Raw genomic sequence first — 19,005 nt, forward strand, 5'->3', positions numbered from 1 at the left:
GAAGAAATGACACCAGAACACCTAATGTGTCTTTGTCCAGGTCTAGGACCAGAACTAGGTTTAAGTTTCTAGGGCCCCTTTCTTCAATTCACTTAGCGATATCTCCAGTATCAGCATTAGCCAGATTCTTGCCTTTGTTAATGCCTCTGGTTGGTTCTAGTTTGATCCTCTATCTACTACCCACTATTACGCGGTTTTTGTAGATTCAAAACGGCTTTCATCCTTAGCTATTTGAGGAGGATTCGTCCTCTCTCCACCACAACTAACTAACTATACTTTGTGTTTCATTTAGGTTAGGTAAGGTTATATAGGAGATCCCTAGGGGGGATCCACTTAGGCCTATTGGTCTATTGTTTGATTTACTAATTTCAAATACTTCATACTAATATATATGATATATATATGTATATATAATAGATAATAATGTTTATGTATCCAATCATATATACTTTGTAGATATAAATCTTTTGAGTCTCGGATTTTTGAACAAATTGCAACAGTTTGTGAGTAAACTTAACACTTTCGTACCGGTAATGAGTGTTGTGTTAAGTTTACATAGAGCTGAGCTCAACTAACCAACTATTCATAAAATTTGAAACTCAACAGTTTTATATCTTTAATAAATCTATAATTTGAATCATAAGCACTATAACTTTGTAACAGTTGTTTCTACTAACAGTACGGTTAAATTCATTACGAGTAGTTTAAAAATCTCTGCAGGTCATCAGTGTTAACTTCTGTTAGTTACCCAAGATTATTGAAGAGCGGTATACCCATGGTATACCCAATGCAACATATACACAGAAAGAATCAAAAAATTTATCATTTTTCCAGTTGATTGCAATTGTAATAATAAGTTTTGAGGGACTTCAAAAGTTCTCCACAATTATCGGCCAGAAGACAGTGATAATTGCTGTCAGTCTAGAGACATTCCTTTTATTTTAAGCTATCAGCGATAATTCTTACTAGTATTCTTACTAATGCTGATATAAGTATTATAACACTTCCTGCTTATTGACAGTTTGTTTAAGATTGCATCCAGACTATAATGTTCTACTGATTTTATAAATTGCTCGAATTTTAGCAATAGAAGATCTGGGGCCTTTTAATTGTATTAATTTTTTTAACAGTTGTATTTACGTAAATGTTGTCCTTAACACTGGATTACCAGATGTTTTACATATTCACATATACATTTCTTCATATGATCAACAAATAATAAACTGTTTTGATCAAGGTGACTGTGTTAGGTTACTACCACTTGGAATATATTTCGTATGTTATAATGTACCCACACATAATTGGCTAATAGGTCTTAATGGATCTCTGGAAATGTCGGTAAAACCTAATTTGCCAACACACAATCATGTAATAGGCTTTAGTTGATCCTTAGGAAGCTCGCCATAAGGTTCCTATGTTGGTGTTCCAACAAACAACCTTATGTTAACATAGTTTGACTCCTTGATTAAAAGACCAATAAGAACTGCAAAGGTGGTTCCAATTTAAATATTTAGTGTGAAAAAAGAGAGTCTATTCTGATAAAACCCTACATTAAAAATCCATTATGTCTTAAAAATGATTTCTTCAAATAGCTTAAATCATATATATTTAACATAGTTAATGAAATCTGGTCCATTATGATGTCTTTTATGTTTTTGGTTTTAAAGTGGTTTGAAGATAGTGGTGTTAGAGTTACTTTTTTAAAAAATTATCTACTGTTTTTTCCAAAAAGATAATCTCATCTTTTGTTTCCTCCTTATTATCTCTATTTCGTAAACTTTTTTTATATGACAATTTTAGGGTATATTGTTAATGGATCTTTCAATTCTATATGATTTTTTTTTTATTTCATAGACCAGGAATCATCTTCTAAATGTATACTATAAGAACACCCAAAATATGGATGATTTACTAAAATATAAAGAAAATTATTTTTCCTACAAAGAAGAAATACCTTTTGAATCTGCTAATTACATTGCATTTGGGATTAGAGCAAATGTGCAGAAATTTAGGAAAAGTGCAACTAACTTTGAATTGTTTTTGTTAATGCAAGTTTTGTATTGTTTATATGCGAATAGCATTTTTGTTTTATTTTGCGTTACTTTTTGCTTTTGTTTATCGCAAACAAAACAGAAAGCGTGAAAATGCATAAAAACAAACGTTTGCGAACAAATATGTGTGCTCAGATAAAGATACTGTCGTATCTGATGTAAACATATTTGTGCGGTGTTTTATACTTTGTCGTCTAGTATTTTACTTCCGCCTTGTTTTTGTATTCTTGAGATTTCACATCCACATTCTTGAAGAAAATTTTTTCAAGTCTACTGCATCAGAAAAATGTGTTCGTTTCTTTGAGAGAGTGAAACACTTAAGAAAATGGGTTAAGTAGCAAAAGAATTTTATACATTACTTGTGGGAGATGAAAAAATTTAGTTACGCCATCTCAATTAGTATTTTTTGATAAAAATAAAATGTTAAAACAATGTTGTCAATTTTTTTTTGTTATTTTTAATAACGAAAGCAATTCATTTTCACATAAATTTAACTTAGATTTTCACTACAACGTCTTACTTTAGTATAGATTTTAATACTTGTTTCCAAATCAATCTATATTTATATATGGTACAGATTTTACACTATGTGTATTCATGAGTTTTGATTTGATAAGCATTTTTTGAACCAATCTCTGTTCCAAACACAGATTTGTTGTAGAGCACAAAAAGCTTAAATTATGACCATTTAAAATAATAATACACTGACAACCTTATGTGTGGTATTCTTTCTAAATTAGAAAGTATATCTTTAAGAGTCTCGTTCTTTGTCCCTCTCTCTTTTATTTATCTCTTTTCCTTCTCTCTTTTCTTTCTCTCTATTTTATGCTTCCCTTTTCTCTCTCTATTTTATATATTCCTTCGGTCTCTCTTTTTTATGTATCCTTTCTCTCTCTTATATCCATTCTCTCTCTTTTTATATGTATCCATTCTCTCTCTCACTTTTATGTATCCCTTTTCTCTATCTCTATTTTATGCAATTCTTCTCTCTCTATTTTATGTAACTCTTCTCTCTATCTTTTTTATGTATCCCTTCTCTTTATCTCATTTCTCTTTCTCTTTTATGTATCCGTTCTCTCTTTATATATCTTATGTGTACCTCCTCTTTCTCTTTTATGTATCCCTTCTCTCTCTATATATATATTATGTAACACTCATCTCTCACTCTTTTATGTATCCCATCTCTCTTTCTCTCTTTTATGTATCCCATCTTTCCCTTATATGTATCCCTTTTCTCTCTCTTATGTATGTCTTCTATGTATTTCTTTTCTCTGTCTCTTTTATGTATCCCTTCTCTCTCTATCTTCTCTCTATTATGTATCCCTTCTCTCTCTCTCGTTTATATATCCCTTCTCTCTCCCTCTCTTTTATGTATCCCCTCCATCTCATTCTCTCCATTTCTAACCTTTCTTTTTTTGTTTTTATTTTTCTCGGCTTTATCTATTTCTTTCAATCTTACGCTTCTCTTAAAATCGTTTTACCTTATCGCAATCTATCTCTCTTCTCTTTCACTCTCTCTATTTTCTCTCATTTTTCTTACTTTTGTTCTCACTCTATATCTTTTCTCTCACTTTCTCTATCTTTTTTTACATTCTGTATCTTCTCTCTTACTTTCTCTATATTATCTCTCATTCATTTTATATCTTTCCTCTCACTTTCTCTATCTTCTCTGTCATTTTATCCATCATCTGCCTCACTTTATCTATGTTCTCTCTTTATCTACTCTTCCTATCTTCTTTCTCTCTCTCTCTCTCTCACTCCTCTCTATCTCTTCTCTGTCTGTATTTCTATTTCTCTTTATCCAACACTATCCTCTCTCTCTCTCTCTCTCTGTCTCTCCCCCTCTACCCTACTTTTTCTGTGTCCTACACTTTTCCTTTTCATTTCCATTTTTAGTTTTTATTTTCATTATATTTTTAATTAAAACTTTTACTTTCTTTCCCTCTTTTTATTATATTTACTATATTTAGTTCTTTTTATATACTTTTTCTTCTCTCTTTTCTCTCTCTTAATTGACATTGTATATTGCCTATAATAAGATTACTCAATCTACATTAAAATAACTTCAACTTCACTATACAAGTATAATTAAAGTATAATCGTTTCCTCAAACTTTCACAGACATTGTTGATGAAATATCTTTTTAAATAAGACATTAAAAAATTAAAAATATTTTAAATTTGATACATTTTTGCTTTACAAATCACAAGCAAAACTTAATAATTTGTATGAATTTAATTCCTTAGTGGCGAAATTTTTTTTTTTATAAAATAAAATTGCTATCTCAGCTGCGAGTCATAAACGTGGAAATCAGATAATTTACACTGAAACTTCATTAATAATTGTTTAGTGGCTAAAAGCGTTGATCTATCTCATTATCTATTCGAAATTTATTTTTATTTTATAACTAATTACTTTGCGTCTTATCTCCCGGTTTTATCACGCTTTGTTGACAACTCTTCAATTAAATTCCTATCAACTATAAAATAAATTATTAATAATTTATGTTCTTGTTTTCTGAACCCCTGCAGCATCAAGCGAATGTTTCTACTATGTAATTTGTTTAGTTGTGTTCAAAGCTTTTCGAATGTGTAGAGCATGGGTGAAGTGGATGGTTCCGACCATCAGCATTATTAAGAGTTTATTGTTATCATTAAACACGAGCTTCTTTTCTTAGTTTAGCTGCTGTGTTTGATGCGTTTTTTTTTTTTTTTTTTTTTGCAACAACATTGATTATTTTTAGAGGTTATTGAATGTCACGATAGCACTGAACTTTTGGATAAAATAGCTACAATCATCAGTCTTAAGTACACAAGTTGAACAAGTGTAATAATAAAAGTTATTCATAAAAATATTTAAAGTGATTTTTTGTTGTCTTTTTTTCTCTGTATTAAAGTAACTTTTAATTGTTTAATAAAATGAAATTTATAGTTTATAATAAAATCCTTTATTTTACTTATGCGAATTGAAATCTCAATCTGAGCTCTTCTCATTCACAAATCAATGAACTGGTTTACATGCATTTTAAGGCTTGTAGTAATCATTTTACATGTTCAAAATTTATGCGTTCAGTGACCTTTTTCTATTCAAATAAAACTGAAATAAAATTCATAGTACACACACTGACTGACTCTGCTGTTAGCTACAATCTAACAAAGTATCTTGAATGCGAAAAGAAAAAAGTAAAACTATATTTTGAAGTTTTCCGTGAAACAACTTATCAACAAGTGTTTGAGTGCGTTAAGTGCTCCTAACTACTGTGGAAGCATTGAGACTGAAAATGGAATGCGCATTGGAAACTCTTCACTGACTTCACTTCACAGTAATCACAATTGCCAAAGCCTTTTTACTGCAAGAAATAAAAGAGCTCGTAAAAAATGCACTAAAACTATCGGATCTAAGCTGCTAAATAGTTGTTCAGTTTTGTAGTTATTGCTTGAAATTTTAAATATTAAAGTTACATAAATATAACAGCCAAAAAAAAGCATTATTCACACATATATATGTTCATGCTTACATATGTTACTTAGTTGTGTAAAAATGAAACCAGTAGTAGTTTAAAATCTATTAAATAAATTTTAATATAAAAATTAAAATACCTGTTTTGCTACTCCTATACCCCTATTTTTATTTTTTATACGTTTATTTAGAGATTTTCTTCAAATGCTTTTAATAAAGTTATGCTTCCATTTTTTAGTGCTATTAGGTATTAGTTATAATTTCCTATATTTTTCCCAATTTTTTAGTGCTAATAGCTGGCACTTTTCTTTATTTTATGTTCTGTTTTTAGTATTGTCATAACTTTGCTTATTTTATTTTTTTTAATTTTAACCTTTAACTGATATTTAATACTTTTTAATTTTATTTTACATTTTTAGTACTATTAGTCAGCACTTTTTTTATTTTTATGAGATAAGTAAGGGCTATTTGGTAATAAATATGAATTTAATTAAAATTTAATTAATATCGAAAATATTTGTTTCAATTGTATTTCGTTGTAACAAATATATCAATATGACAATATCACATTATAATATAATAAATGATAAATTATGTTTACCACTATTTGTATATATGTAGATAGACGTGGCTGCCCTTTACCAAATAGATACATAAGATTAAGCTCAGATAGGTTCTTAGTGATATCAAAGTTTTAAAAGATAGTTAATGACGTTACACATTACCTAAAATGCGTGTTTTTTTTATTAACAAATATTAAAACATAGTTCACTTCAATATCAGGAATGAAATTCAGCGCCTCAAAAGTAGTAGTAGTAGCTTCAGAAAACTTAGTCGTCATTAACAAATATTGAAGAGATAGTTCATTTCAACATCAGGAACTTAATTCAGCGCCTCAAAAGTAGTAGTAGCTTCAGAAAGCTTAGTCGTCATTAACAAATATTGAAGAGATAGTTCACTCCAACATCAGGAACGAAATTCAGCGCCTCAAAAGTAGTAGTAGTAGCTTCAGAAAACTTAGTCGTCATTAACAAATAGTAAGAGATAGTTCATTTTCCAACATCAGGAACAAAATTCAGCGCCTCAAAAGTAGTAGTAGTAGCTTCAGAAAACTTAGTCGTCATTAACAAATATTGAAGAGATAGTTCATTTCAACATCAAAAACTTAATTCAGCGCCTCAAAAGTAGTAGTAGCTTCAGGAAGCTTAGTCATCATTAACAAATATTGAAGAGATAGTTCACTTCAACATCAGAAACGACATTCGGCGCGCCTCAAAAGTAGTAGTAGCTTCAGAGAACTGAGTCTTTGAACTTCGAAAAAGCCAAACAGAAACAAAAGAAATTCTCTGTTTTCTTTGCATTTTCTTGAGAATAAAACTGAGCATTCAGAGAGAAAATGATTAATTATTTCTTTTTATTGTAAGTTTCCACAAGCTTGCTGCGTGTTTTTCTATATACCATTGACCAAGCTGTTACTTTTTAAAAGTTTCCAAGATCTGGTATTATTATATGAGGACCATGTTAATCGGGAAGTTTCTCATGCCATACTGGTCTTCCATTTATTATTGATAAGCCGAAAAAAGTAGAGATAAGTACTTCAACAATTCCCAGGGGAACATAAACCTGTACTCTAGGGTTACATCTAGGGAAGTGCCAAAACGATCCAAACTGGTAATATTCGTATTCGGCTTAACGAAATATTCGAAGATTCCAATTAATTGAATAGTAAACGAAGTCTCTGGAGTTGAATAAAATTCTGATTTTTTGTAAATCCAGAGTCTTCGAATATTCCGATTTGCAATTATTATTCGCAGTGAAAAACAAATTTTTTTTAGAGATGATAGAATTTGTCGTTATTTGTACGATTATGTGTGTTTGGTATTTTACGCTGAAAATCATATGTGTGTAATTATTATTATTATTATTGTTATTATTATGTTGAGTGCATCTGGGTACTTTTATTCTTTAATAGCTGGAAGGTTTCTATAGAGTCCCACTCTTCTCACTGATTAATTTGTGTATTCCTCATAAGCTTTGTGATTCTTCAATGACTAATCTAAGATCTGCGTACCGCCCCGTGCGGTTAGTGATTACTCTGAGATTAGATAGTGCTAAATAATGTGTAGAATGTTTGTTTTACTTTATTTCATTTTATGTTATTTCATTTATATTATTTTATTACATATCCAGATATTCGAAGAGTTCGAATTTTAAAAAATCCGATTTTTTTTCAATTCCGAAGACTTCATTGCTATCCAATTTATCGAATAATCGAATAACTTCGGTTTTTAAAACAGTTAAAGGTGAAAATTAAAAAAAATGAAATAAGCAAAGTTATGACAATACTAAAAACAGAACATACAATAAAAAAAAGTGCCAGCTATTAGCACTAAAATCGGATAGTACTTCATTGCTATCCGATTTATCGAATAATCGAATAACTTCGGTTTTTAAAACATCCGAATAGTATGAATAGCACTAATCCAAAGATTTAAGATTTTTCATTCACTCCAATGTTCTTATGTCCAGGAACCCAGATTTAATCCGTTCGATTTTAAATTGAAATTTTTTGACTAAGTATCAATGTAACCTCCATGGACTTGCTTTTTCATTAGTTATGATAATCTATTTTTCAAAATATATATTCCATCTGTTGTACACTTTACTGCCTACTATACTCTCTGATTCAATTATATTTGATGGCATTCCTGCTTTTTTCTTGACTGTTTGAAAATTTTAATGTAAATATAAAAATAAAATTAACAACGAAAATAGTTATCTGCCTTTCATATATATTGTAATTTAAGTTTATTTTTTAGTGCCTTTCAAATCATTACAAAATAAGCCTTTCTTTATTTTAAACACTAACTGAATTTTAATTACAAAATTTTTTTAAAAAAATCTGTAAAATTTTAGCCACACGTTGCTGGCTTTTTTCGTAATTTATTTAATTCCACCAAATAAGCAGAAATAAAATTTCTTCGACTAAATATGAAAAGAGTATAAAATTTGGGCAAAAAATAAATGAATCACCTTAAGCGAAATTAAAAAAAAAGTTATTTATGTTCCGCGTTTTTATATGTAAACAAGTATACACAAAAGTTTTTATAATAATTATTTTTTTTTCTTCAATAGAGTCAAAAAGTTGTTAAGCGTTTGATAATGATTAAATTAAAAATAAAATTTTTTTCTTGCTAAATTTAAAAACGATAATGTTGAAAAGGTTTAAGATTTTATAATAGAATTCGCTGGCTTTTATATCTAAATGATAATAAAAAAGCTAAAATATAATTCAATCAATATGTATGTTTATCATGTGCTAATAATAACTAACATAGAGTAGCACGATTCCTACTTTCCGGACATGTCCATTTGACAAAGAATTTTAGTTAAGTCAAGTATTATGAACAACTTTTTCCACTACTTTTTTCAATATGTGAATATAGCTTAGCCTTTTCGATATGGGGTCTTAAAATTTTAACTTTAGCTTAGAAACTATCAACAACAAACAGACGCGCCATCTGTCGTATCTACCTATTGTGGCCCGTTGTTTCTATAATCAGTGTAAGAATTACATGTAGTAGCTCACATTAAATTACTATTGTAGATTTTGTTGTTGTAATTAATGAAACAAGTGTCGAATGTTGACATATTCATCATCATTACCATCTGTGACTATACAGTCGATGTAGAATCTAAGCCTATTTAACAACAGTCTTCCATTTTTCTCTGCTTTTTGCTTTTGTTTTCCAATTTCTTATGTTCAATTCTTCTAAGTCCTGCTGCACACTGTGTTTCCATCATTTTCGTGGTCCCCTCTTCTTCTGCTGGTTCCTACTTCGTTCTCATATATCTTAAGCGATACTCTCATATCCGGCATTCTTATCACATATCCAACCCGTCTTAATCGCTGCTTTTTCATAAATTTGTTGTTTGTATCATCTTTATCTGGCCGTTCTAGCTCGTGGTTGTATCTTATGCGATACATCCCGTTTTCTTTCACGGGGATGTTGGCATATTGCATAGTGGAAAAAGTTACGCCAAATAATCCATATGGGCATGATGGGAAATCGGTATCGTGCCTATGGAATACATATGTAAATGTATTATATGCATATAAAAAGTTCATGTGTAATATTAATATATGTACCAATATATATTAATATTAGTGCTTATTCTGGATTGTCTATCACTGATAGACAATAGAAAAATTTCTATCGTTAATAGACTGATATGGTGAACTACAAACCGATATAAATTTTTCTATTAACAGTAGATAAATTTGTCTTTTGCGTTTAAGCAATGGACAGTTTGTCGATCAGATTAAATAAATGCTGTTGACAAGCTATATGCAGTCAATTTAACGTATAAATTTATTATAATTTTTGTTTATTCAATAGTTAGTAGCAATTCGACGGGAATTGAAGCTACACGCTCTAAAACCCTTACATAAATCACAAAAGGTGCACATGTTTATCGATCAAGTTGCATTATACGAAATTTTCCTATCAATCGAATCAGTAGACAAATATCTATTGTCTATTAATAGAGATAATAGCCACTATTGTCTTAACTTCAAATTTATAAATTTATGCTGTGTTACCGCTATACCTATATATAGATTGAAATATCTTATATCTTTTATTTTTTTGATACCATTGAATACCTCACAATACCTTTGACCGAATAATGATCAAAATAATTGTTTGCAGTTTTTTGTTTTAGAAGTTTTGTACTGTTTTTTCTCTTCTAAAAATAAGTCATTTGCACCTTTCAAAAGACAAAATTTCCTTTTTCACATATTGTTATTATTTAACCAATAATTATAATTTAATCAGGAACTACAGTTTTTTTTTTGTGCTGTTTTTACTCATTTTTATTACGTGTCATTACACTTTTAATAAATTGTCAGTTTCGTTTTGGATCATTCTTCTCTACAATATCACCGGTCGGGCGACCCTATGAATTGCATGCCACTGCAGCGTATAGAATATCGTTATTGTTTCTATTGTTCTTGTTGTCACCGCAGCCAAAACTGTTGTTGTAACCGATAGAGATCTTTGTTGCTGTCTGGAAAGACGAATAACACTCGCTTATAGACCCTGCCATTCTATAAATCTGTAAGATCATATGGTTGGTGTGTGGCATCAGTCATTAAGTTGGATTTGCAAATTTCTATTTCTACATTAACACTCAACTAGTTAGTTATTCGTTACAGATCTTTGCTATTTGAAGGCATAGATCCCCTTATTGTAAATATATTTTTCAGTCATTTATCAACAAAAGTTTGTCATCCGACATTACTTTAATTACTGTTGCGATGAACTATATTTTTGTGATATACAAAAGATTTTACGGGTACATTATATAGGTTTTAAGCCATTTTAAGATTCCTTGTTCAATTTTTACAATGTGGTTACGACTTTTTGCATATGATAAAATAGGAAGTGGGAGTCCTTCACTTCACTGATTAGTTAAGTAAAATGTTCAACATTTGTATACTTCGGTAGTGTTAGCTGTCACTTTGTCATGTGTATTTTCCAATTTAAGATAAATTAACTGCATGTCTGAGTGAAGTGAAAGAGTTTATTTTATAATCAATAAACTATAATTTTTATAAACCAATTAATTATATATTGTAGTATATGCAAATTCGATACATTATATTCTGAATATGTACTTAAATAGTAATTGTTTTATTAAATGAATTATTCTGAAGTTATTAATATCTTTTGTTTTGTAATCAATTCACGCAAACGGGTGGCTTCTGGTTTTCACTATCATATTCAGTTATTAGGTTCTTATTTATTATTTGTTTTTATTTATATGTAAATAATACTAAATTGCAGCTTGCATTTACTTATCGACAATTAAAACCAAATGCAGACAATCAAGGTTATCTGAATGAAATTCAAGTTACTGAAAAATGCGGTTAAATGCCATGGTACAAAAAGCGTTCTAGATATATTTACACTACTATTTTTATTTTTATTTATTCAAATATGAATTTTTATTTAAATCTAAACCTAATGGCTTGAAAATCTCATGCAATGAATTCATTCAATTTTAAGATATTTTACTCATTTAAATTCCACATAGTTAATAATGTTGTACATATAATATATGTGTTATATACTATTGCAATAATATGTCAACTCATTATTGTGTAGGTATCTCCAAAAATTATGACATCACTCTCCTTTAATTGAATGTATATCATATTCAATTACTTGTATATAATTTATGTCAGGGCTGCGTAATTGTCAGGTTGTATAGTATTTCTCAGATATAATATGTTAATGTCAAAGCTGGGTACCGTTTTCAACTATAATGATTCAATCCATTATTTGATGGATGATGTCGAACGCTTTGGTTGGCAAAAGTGGTGATAGCACCGTATAGCATCAAAAAAATCCACAAAATCATTTTAGCACATCTTAAAGCGAAATTGCTGGAGATAACTGGTACTTTAAAGACCTACAACAAAACTTTTTTTTGTTGATTATATTCAATTGCACCTAGTTAAAAGAAAAACTAATTAGCAATACTCTTAAGCCGTCGTATGAGGTTTTCTGCTTGAAAGTGTGATAGAGCTTCTGCGTTACAGTGAACTTCAATTCTTTTTTTATATGTTTCAGCCTTAAGCGTTATTATTTCCGAAACCGTCGGAATATCAAAGAAACATAACAGTTATTTAGCTTAATTAAAACTAAATAGCGTAAAAATACCAGTTGCTAATTCTGCGAAATATCTGGGCATGAGCCTAGATGCCAAACTAAGCTGGAAGGTACACGTCTAGAAAAAATTAACTGAGCTAAACATAAGATATAAAAAGTTAACTTGGCTTATTGAAAGGAGATCTAAAGTATCTCAGCAAAACAAACTTATGATCTACAAACAAGTTTTCAAGCCGGCTCTATGGTTTCCAAATTTGGGGTTGTGCAAAAAATCATATTATAGATATGATGCAAAGGTTCCAAAATAAAGTACTCAGAGATGCAGTTAACGCTCCGTGGTACGTGTGAATTGTTGATCTACATCGTGACCTTGAAATACCTACTGTCAGGCAAGAAATACAGAAGGCTGCTAAAACACATTATGACAGGCTGAGTCAACACTTAAACATTTTTCACAAATGTGTTCTTCCAGTATTTTGGCATATTACTTAACAATAGCATTCTTTAACGAATCTGCACTGCCATATTGTTTAGTCCTAATCCTAACCTTGCTCTCCAAAATGACCCAGATGGAATAGTCCATGATTTTTTAAATATTCTTGGTTGACACGAGCTTTATGAGATCGAGACCAGTGCCGAATCTTGTTGGAGAGTCCATGGTCTATGACCGAAAAGTTTGCGTGTCCACAGCTCTAAAGCAACTTACAAAACTTTTTCCCGATAATAAATTACATTGACTTTAACACCAGGCTCCAACAGGTCTTTTCTCATCAGAGAACACAATAAATATTTTTTTTTATCTCTCTTCATACCTTACAGGTATCATAAAAGCAAGTGTCCGTCAGGAGTTTCTTTCTTTTCACATTTTTGGTGCTGCTAGCCAGCATAATTTTTTTTGCTCACTGTTTGTAAAATATTTAAAAATGTGCCTATTCAATATTCATAATAATACATAATATTATATTATTTAAATATATATAACTGTTTAATTATTAAATAAATAATTTTTTGGATCCAAGAGTGATTCATTCAAAAATATATTTTTATGTTTAAATTCGCGTTTTTGTTCCTACAAGAGATTTATCAGCAAAACAATATTTTAACAACAAATTAAAGAACAACAATAGAATAAACTTAGTTCAAATTATAAATATTTTCTACTTATTTAGTAATTTTGCGTCCTGGAGTATATGTATTCGAAAAACTTTCTTCCAAGTTTGAATTTAGATTTTGTGAATATTTCATCATATATTTTCGTATATTCTTTCTCATTCGTTGGATTTTGCGTTTTTTTACATATGGTCCAGCCCGGCATTCCGCATAAATAGAACTTATCTCATATTTTTGATTTAATGCTTCATTGAAACATACAACCTTTTTTGGAGCTGAAGGTGATCGCTGTTGTGCCTTATTTTGATTACCTCCCATCAAACCGTCCCCATCAGTTAAGTTACTAGGTTGCCTTTTAACAAGTATCGAATGATATTTTTTAGAATTTTCCTCTTCTTTTACACTAGGAAGATAGTAAAGATCATCAAAACTTTCATCATCTTCTTGAAACAGACTATTAATTTCGTCATGCAATTCCGTCTCTTTTCTTCTTTGGTCACAAGAAAGTTCATTGTGTCTTCTGTTTGAGGTAGTTGGATATTCCTGTTCATATTCTTCACTTTCCTCCGACACTGTTGTATTTTCTTCCTGACTTATATCTGTCCAAGATGTTTCGGAGTTTGTGGTGTCATACAAACTCATGCCCAACTTTTCAATCAGTAATTCATCAATATACTGTAGCATTTTATTCTGACCACCTGTTTTCCGAAATGCAGGAAATTTTGCACATTGTTCAAATTTAACTCTTCTATGATTTTGAGCAGGTTTGCATTTACAACGCAAAATAGGTTTTATATCACGTTTAGGTTTAGTATTGCATGGCATTGTCTGATGTTTGAGGTTACCATTTCTGTTTTTTCGTGGTATACATAGTTGTCCAGGTTTATTTTGCAAAGTTCGAGCACGATTTTCCTTAGGATTGCTATTGATAGTACATCGTTTTGATTGCTGTTCATTTGCTGTCAAGTTTTTCAATTTATTTTGTTTTTGGGCTTGTAACATTGGCCAACACTCTAAACATAATATTTTGTATAAAAGCGCCTCATCTATTTCCTGTTCTGATAGAGTTTCATATTCCTTTTGAATAGGATTTTGTTGAGAACATTTCGTCCTCATACCAGAAGTGTTATTCATGCATTGTTTTGAGCAATTTTCCGTGCCTGATTTTACTTTGTCTCTTTCAGGTTTAGCACCAAATTTTTCTCTTTCCTCACACATAAAACCATGTGTAGGTTGAGGATGAATTACAGCTCGAATAACGCGCTTGTGACAATGTTGACCTCCCTTTGGGAATTGTGTATAACTAGTAGTTCTTTTCCATTGCGGTTTGCTGATTCTTTTTTCTGACAAATCAGAGGAATTACATTCATTCCGACATTGTATTAAAGAACCCTGTACGTAATTGTTCTGACTTCGATATTGCTGTGGGGAGCAAGGACCGCCACAAGGCTCTTCTATTGCTTTGTTCTGCAGATTAGGCGCATATTGATTTTGACGTGGAAAATTCTGTTTTAAGGAATTTTGTCCACCCTCATATGGCAATGGTGCATTTGCTCCTGTAAGATCGCAAGGTTGATTTTGTTGGTTCTGATATTTTAAGGGCGGACTATGTTTAAAAGCATTTAGTTGATTAGGAAATGCTCTAGGTGAGTTTGATGTTGCACAAATGTTTACTGGCATATTTTGAGCTTTATATCCATTTTGATAAGTCAAATTGGAATCATGATTTAAGCAATTCAGCTGATTCTGATATTGAAATGGAAAATTTGAACCTCTAGATTCGGTTGCCCGTTTTGGTTGGTTTTGATATTGAACTGGTAAACTAGTTCTACCACATTTGCAAACTTGATTTTGCTGATTCTGATATTGCGAAGGTGAATTTGATCTTTTAGGACTGCAAACTTGATTTTGCTGACTCTGATATTGCGAAGGTGAATTTGATCTTTTAGGATTGCAAACTTGATTTGGTTGGTTCTCATATTGCGAAGGTGAATTTGATCTTTCAGGACTGCAAGTCTGATTTGGTTGATTCTGATATTGCGAAGGTGAATTTGATCTTTTAGGATTGCAAGTCTGATTTGATTGATTCTGATATTGTGAAGGTGAATTTGATCTTTTAGGACTGCAAACTTGATTTGGTTGATTCTGATATTGCGAAGGTGAATTTGATCTTTTAGGATTGCAAACTTGATTTGGTTGGTTCTGATATTGCGAAGGTGAATTTGATCTTTCAGGACTGCAAGTCTGATTTGGTTGATTCTGATATTGCGAAGGTGAATTTGATCTTTTAGGATTGCAAGTCTGATTTGATTGATTCTGATATTGTGAAGGTGAATTTGATCTTTTAGGACTGCAAACTTGATTTGGTTGATTCTGATATTGCGAAGGTGAATTTGATCTTTTAGGATTGCAAACTTGATTTGGTTGGTTCTGATATTGCGAAGGTGAATTTGATCTTTCAGGACTGCAAGTCTGATTTGGTTGATTCTGATATTGCGAAGGTGAATTTGATCTTTTAGGACTACAAACTTGATTTGGTTGAATCTGATATTGTGAAGGTGAATTGGATCTTTTAGGATTGCAAGCTTGATTTGGTTGAATCTGATATTGCGAAGGTGAATTTGATCTTTTAGGATTGCAAGTCTGATTTGGTTGATTCTGATATTGCGAAGGTGAATTTGATCTTTTAGGATTGCAAACTTGATTTGGTTGATTCTGATATTGCGAAGGTGAATTTGATCTTTTAGGACTGCAAACTTGATTTTGTTGAATCTGATATTGTGAAGGTGAATTTGATCTTTTAGGATTGCAAGTCTGATTTGGTTGATTCTGATATTGCGGAGGTGAATTTGATCTTTTAGGATTGCAAACTTGATTTGATTGATTCTGATATTGCGAAGGTGAATTTGATCTTTTAGGGCTGCAAACTTGATTTGGTTGATTCTGATATTGTGAAGGTGAATTTGATCTTTTAGGATTGCAAACTTGATTTGGTTGATTCTGATATTGTGAAGGTGAATTTGATCTTTTAGGACTACAAACTTGATTTTGTTGAATCTGATATTGTGAAGGTGAATTTGATCTTTTAGGATTAGGATTTGGTTGATTCTGATATTGCGAAGGTGAATTTGATCTTTTAGGATTGCAAGCTTGATTTGGTTGATTCTGATATTGCGAAGGTGAATTGGATCTTTTAGGATTGCAATCTTGATTTGGTTGAATCTGATATTGCGGTGGTGTATTTGACCTTTCAAACTCGGAAGCTTGATTTTGTTGATTTTGATATTGCGAAGGTATATTTGGTCTTCTAGTATCATATGTTTGGTTCAGTTGGTTCTGGTAATTGAGCAGTGGATTTGATATTCCAGGATAGCAAGGTTGATCCAATTGATTCTGATGTTGCTGTGATAAACAGGCCCTTCCAGGATCATAAGCTTGATTTGGTTGATTTTGATAATTCAAAGGTGCATTTGATCTTTCTGCAATGAAAGCTTGGTTCTGATACTGCAATGGTGGATTTGATCTTAAAGGAACACAAGATTGATTCTGAAATTGGGGTGGTAAACTTGATGTTTCACGATTGTATGATGACTTTTGTTGATTTTGATATTGTGGAGGTAAATTTTTTCTTTCACATTCGAAAGTTTGCATTTGTTTCTTTTGATATTGCGGAGATAAAGTTGTTCTTCCACATTCACAGGTTTGTTCAACTTGATTTTGATATTTCGGAAGTAGATTTGATCTTAAAGAATCATCAAATTGTTGCTGTTGATTTTGATACTGCGAAGATAAATTTGACGTTCCGGAATTGTGGAATGGATATTGTTGGTATTGTGGCGTTAATATTGTGCTAGGTTGCATTGGATTGTGATTAGTTCCATATTGGTTATTACATTGGATAAGATAATTTTGTTCGTTACTATTTTGTTCATAGTTACTTCTATTTTGGCATTGATATGAAACAATTTGTTTATAACCGTTTTGTTCATTTCGACATTGCATTGGAGAACCCTGTTCGTAACTATTAACGTTATTTTGACATTGCAACTGATTATGATCTTGACCTTGTTGCAGTGGAACGCCTCGTCTAAAACCATTGTATTCGTTTTGACATTGCAACCGAAAATCTTGTGAATTGTCTTCTACTTGTAACTGATTATGTAGTGGAGAACCGGGTCTCAAAGGACTTAGTTCATTACAATATTGCCATGAAATTTCAATTTGGGAAAGATTTCTTTTACTTGGATAATGTGTATATTCCTTATTTTGGTTATGTAAAGGAGGATGCAAATTTTTTTGATTACTCTGTTGAATTAATGCTGCATTAAATTGTGCAGGATTCTGTTGACTATAATATTCCCATACAAGTGCTACTTGGGAGAGATCTTCATGACATGGTTCTTCCAATGGAGGTAATTCTGAAAAATCATGTTGAGCGCACTTAGAATTAAAATCATATTGTTCTTCATATTCTTGCATTAATTTTCTTGAGGCTATTATGAAATTTGTCAGTTGAAGCTACAATTTATTTTATTAATACTTTGTTATATTTTTAAACCATATTGTTATAAAGAAAAAATATCAAACTTACATGCAAGGCTGTGCTCAATGTGACATGTTCCGCACATGTTTTTGGAGGATTCGCAATTAGCGTTGATAAAAAACATTGCACTTCGGCATACATGTCTTTTACAACTTTATAATGGTCTGAAAACTCCGTAGGGCAGTCCTCATCCTCCATATTAAAAAAGACTAAATTTTTCTTTAAGATTCCATAAAGTTTTTACTTCTCTTTTTTTAATATATATATTTTTTAAATACTGTCAATCTTCTTTTTTAGTTAAAACAAATCTATGTAATTTGACAGAAAACTCTATGGTTAGATATATTTTTGAAATTAAGGTTTTTTATATATTAAGGAAAACAATATTTAAAAAATTATATGAATGTGCCAAATCCACATTATATTATATTTCCATTTTTATCTTATCTAATATTTTCTTATATTTGTATTACGGTTTTTTACACATGACGTAAGTGTCTTCTACCTATTATTGACTAGCAAAAAAGAGTAATGGTAACTACTTCTCTAAACGGTCTCCATAGGCAGATACATAGGGGATAGATTCAGAGAATATAAATGATGATTGAAAGTAATTTCAATAAGTCGATTTAACCCGTCAATTTTCAGTTTGGCTTTTAAATTACTTTTGAATTTATGTTCAAGAGTCGAAGAGCATTAATTGCAGTTTAATAGAAATGAAGCATATCTGGAATTATCAGCTTTCATAAACATATTTCTCTGAGATTCGTTTGCTTGAAGACCAGTTGATGAGACCATTGTATGACGTTTTAACAATAGATTACTAATATTGTTTACAACTTTTTACGTTAATATATTTACATTAGATAAGTTCTTATCAAATTTATCTAATTTACGCATTCAATCGCTCGTTAACTAATTACACTGTCAACCAAAATCCATTAAAACTAGTATGTTATCAAGTTTGATAAGAAAATTGTGGAATTGGAATTCAAGTGAAAAAATGTATTAATATTTATTTATATAAATTTATTTGAAATTCTTTGATTATTGTGTATCAAATTAATTAAGACTTTGGTTGTTAATAATAATTTATTGCTAAAGTAAATTAAATTGTATATATTTTGTTTTTGTTTTTTGTATATAACCATTTTTTATATGGGTA

The 19,005-nt window shown here is 30.6% G+C and overlaps 1 protein-coding gene across 1 annotated transcript; it reads right to left on the minus strand.

Moving 5' to 3' along the window:
- Positions 1-13,213: 13,213 nt before the first annotated feature.
- On the minus strand, positions 13,214-18,078 carry LOC119679709 (mediator of RNA polymerase II transcription subunit 12-like). The gene is made up of 2 exons (XM_038092204.1): positions 17,889-18,078; positions 13,214-17,815 (listed from the first exon to the last, which is right to left on the minus strand). The coding sequence occupies exons 1-2, from the start codon at positions 18,036-18,038 to the stop codon at positions 13,349-13,351; spliced, it is 4,617 nt and encodes a 1,538-aa protein (XP_037948132.1). The 5' UTR covers positions 18,039-18,078; the 3' UTR covers positions 13,214-13,348.
- Between the last annotated feature and the right edge of the window lie 927 nt (positions 18,079-19,005).

The sequence above is a fragment of the Teleopsis dalmanni genome, chromosome 2 (assembly GCF_002237135.1).
Source record: "Teleopsis dalmanni isolate 2A chromosome 2, ASM223713v2, whole genome shotgun sequence".
Classification (NCBI taxonomy): Eukaryota; Metazoa; Arthropoda; class Insecta; order Diptera; family Diopsidae; genus Teleopsis; species Teleopsis dalmanni.

Bases quoted from the DNA above. Each gene is read 5' to 3' on its own strand.
- LOC119679709 (XM_038092204.1), bottom strand. From the start codon at position 18,038: ATGGAGGATGAGGACTGCCCTACGGAGTTTTCAGACCATTATAAAGTT. The intron at 17,816-17,888 runs GTAAGTTTGATA...AATAAATTGTAG, and splicing joins CATTGAGCACAGCCTTGCAT to CTTCAACTGACAAATTTCAT.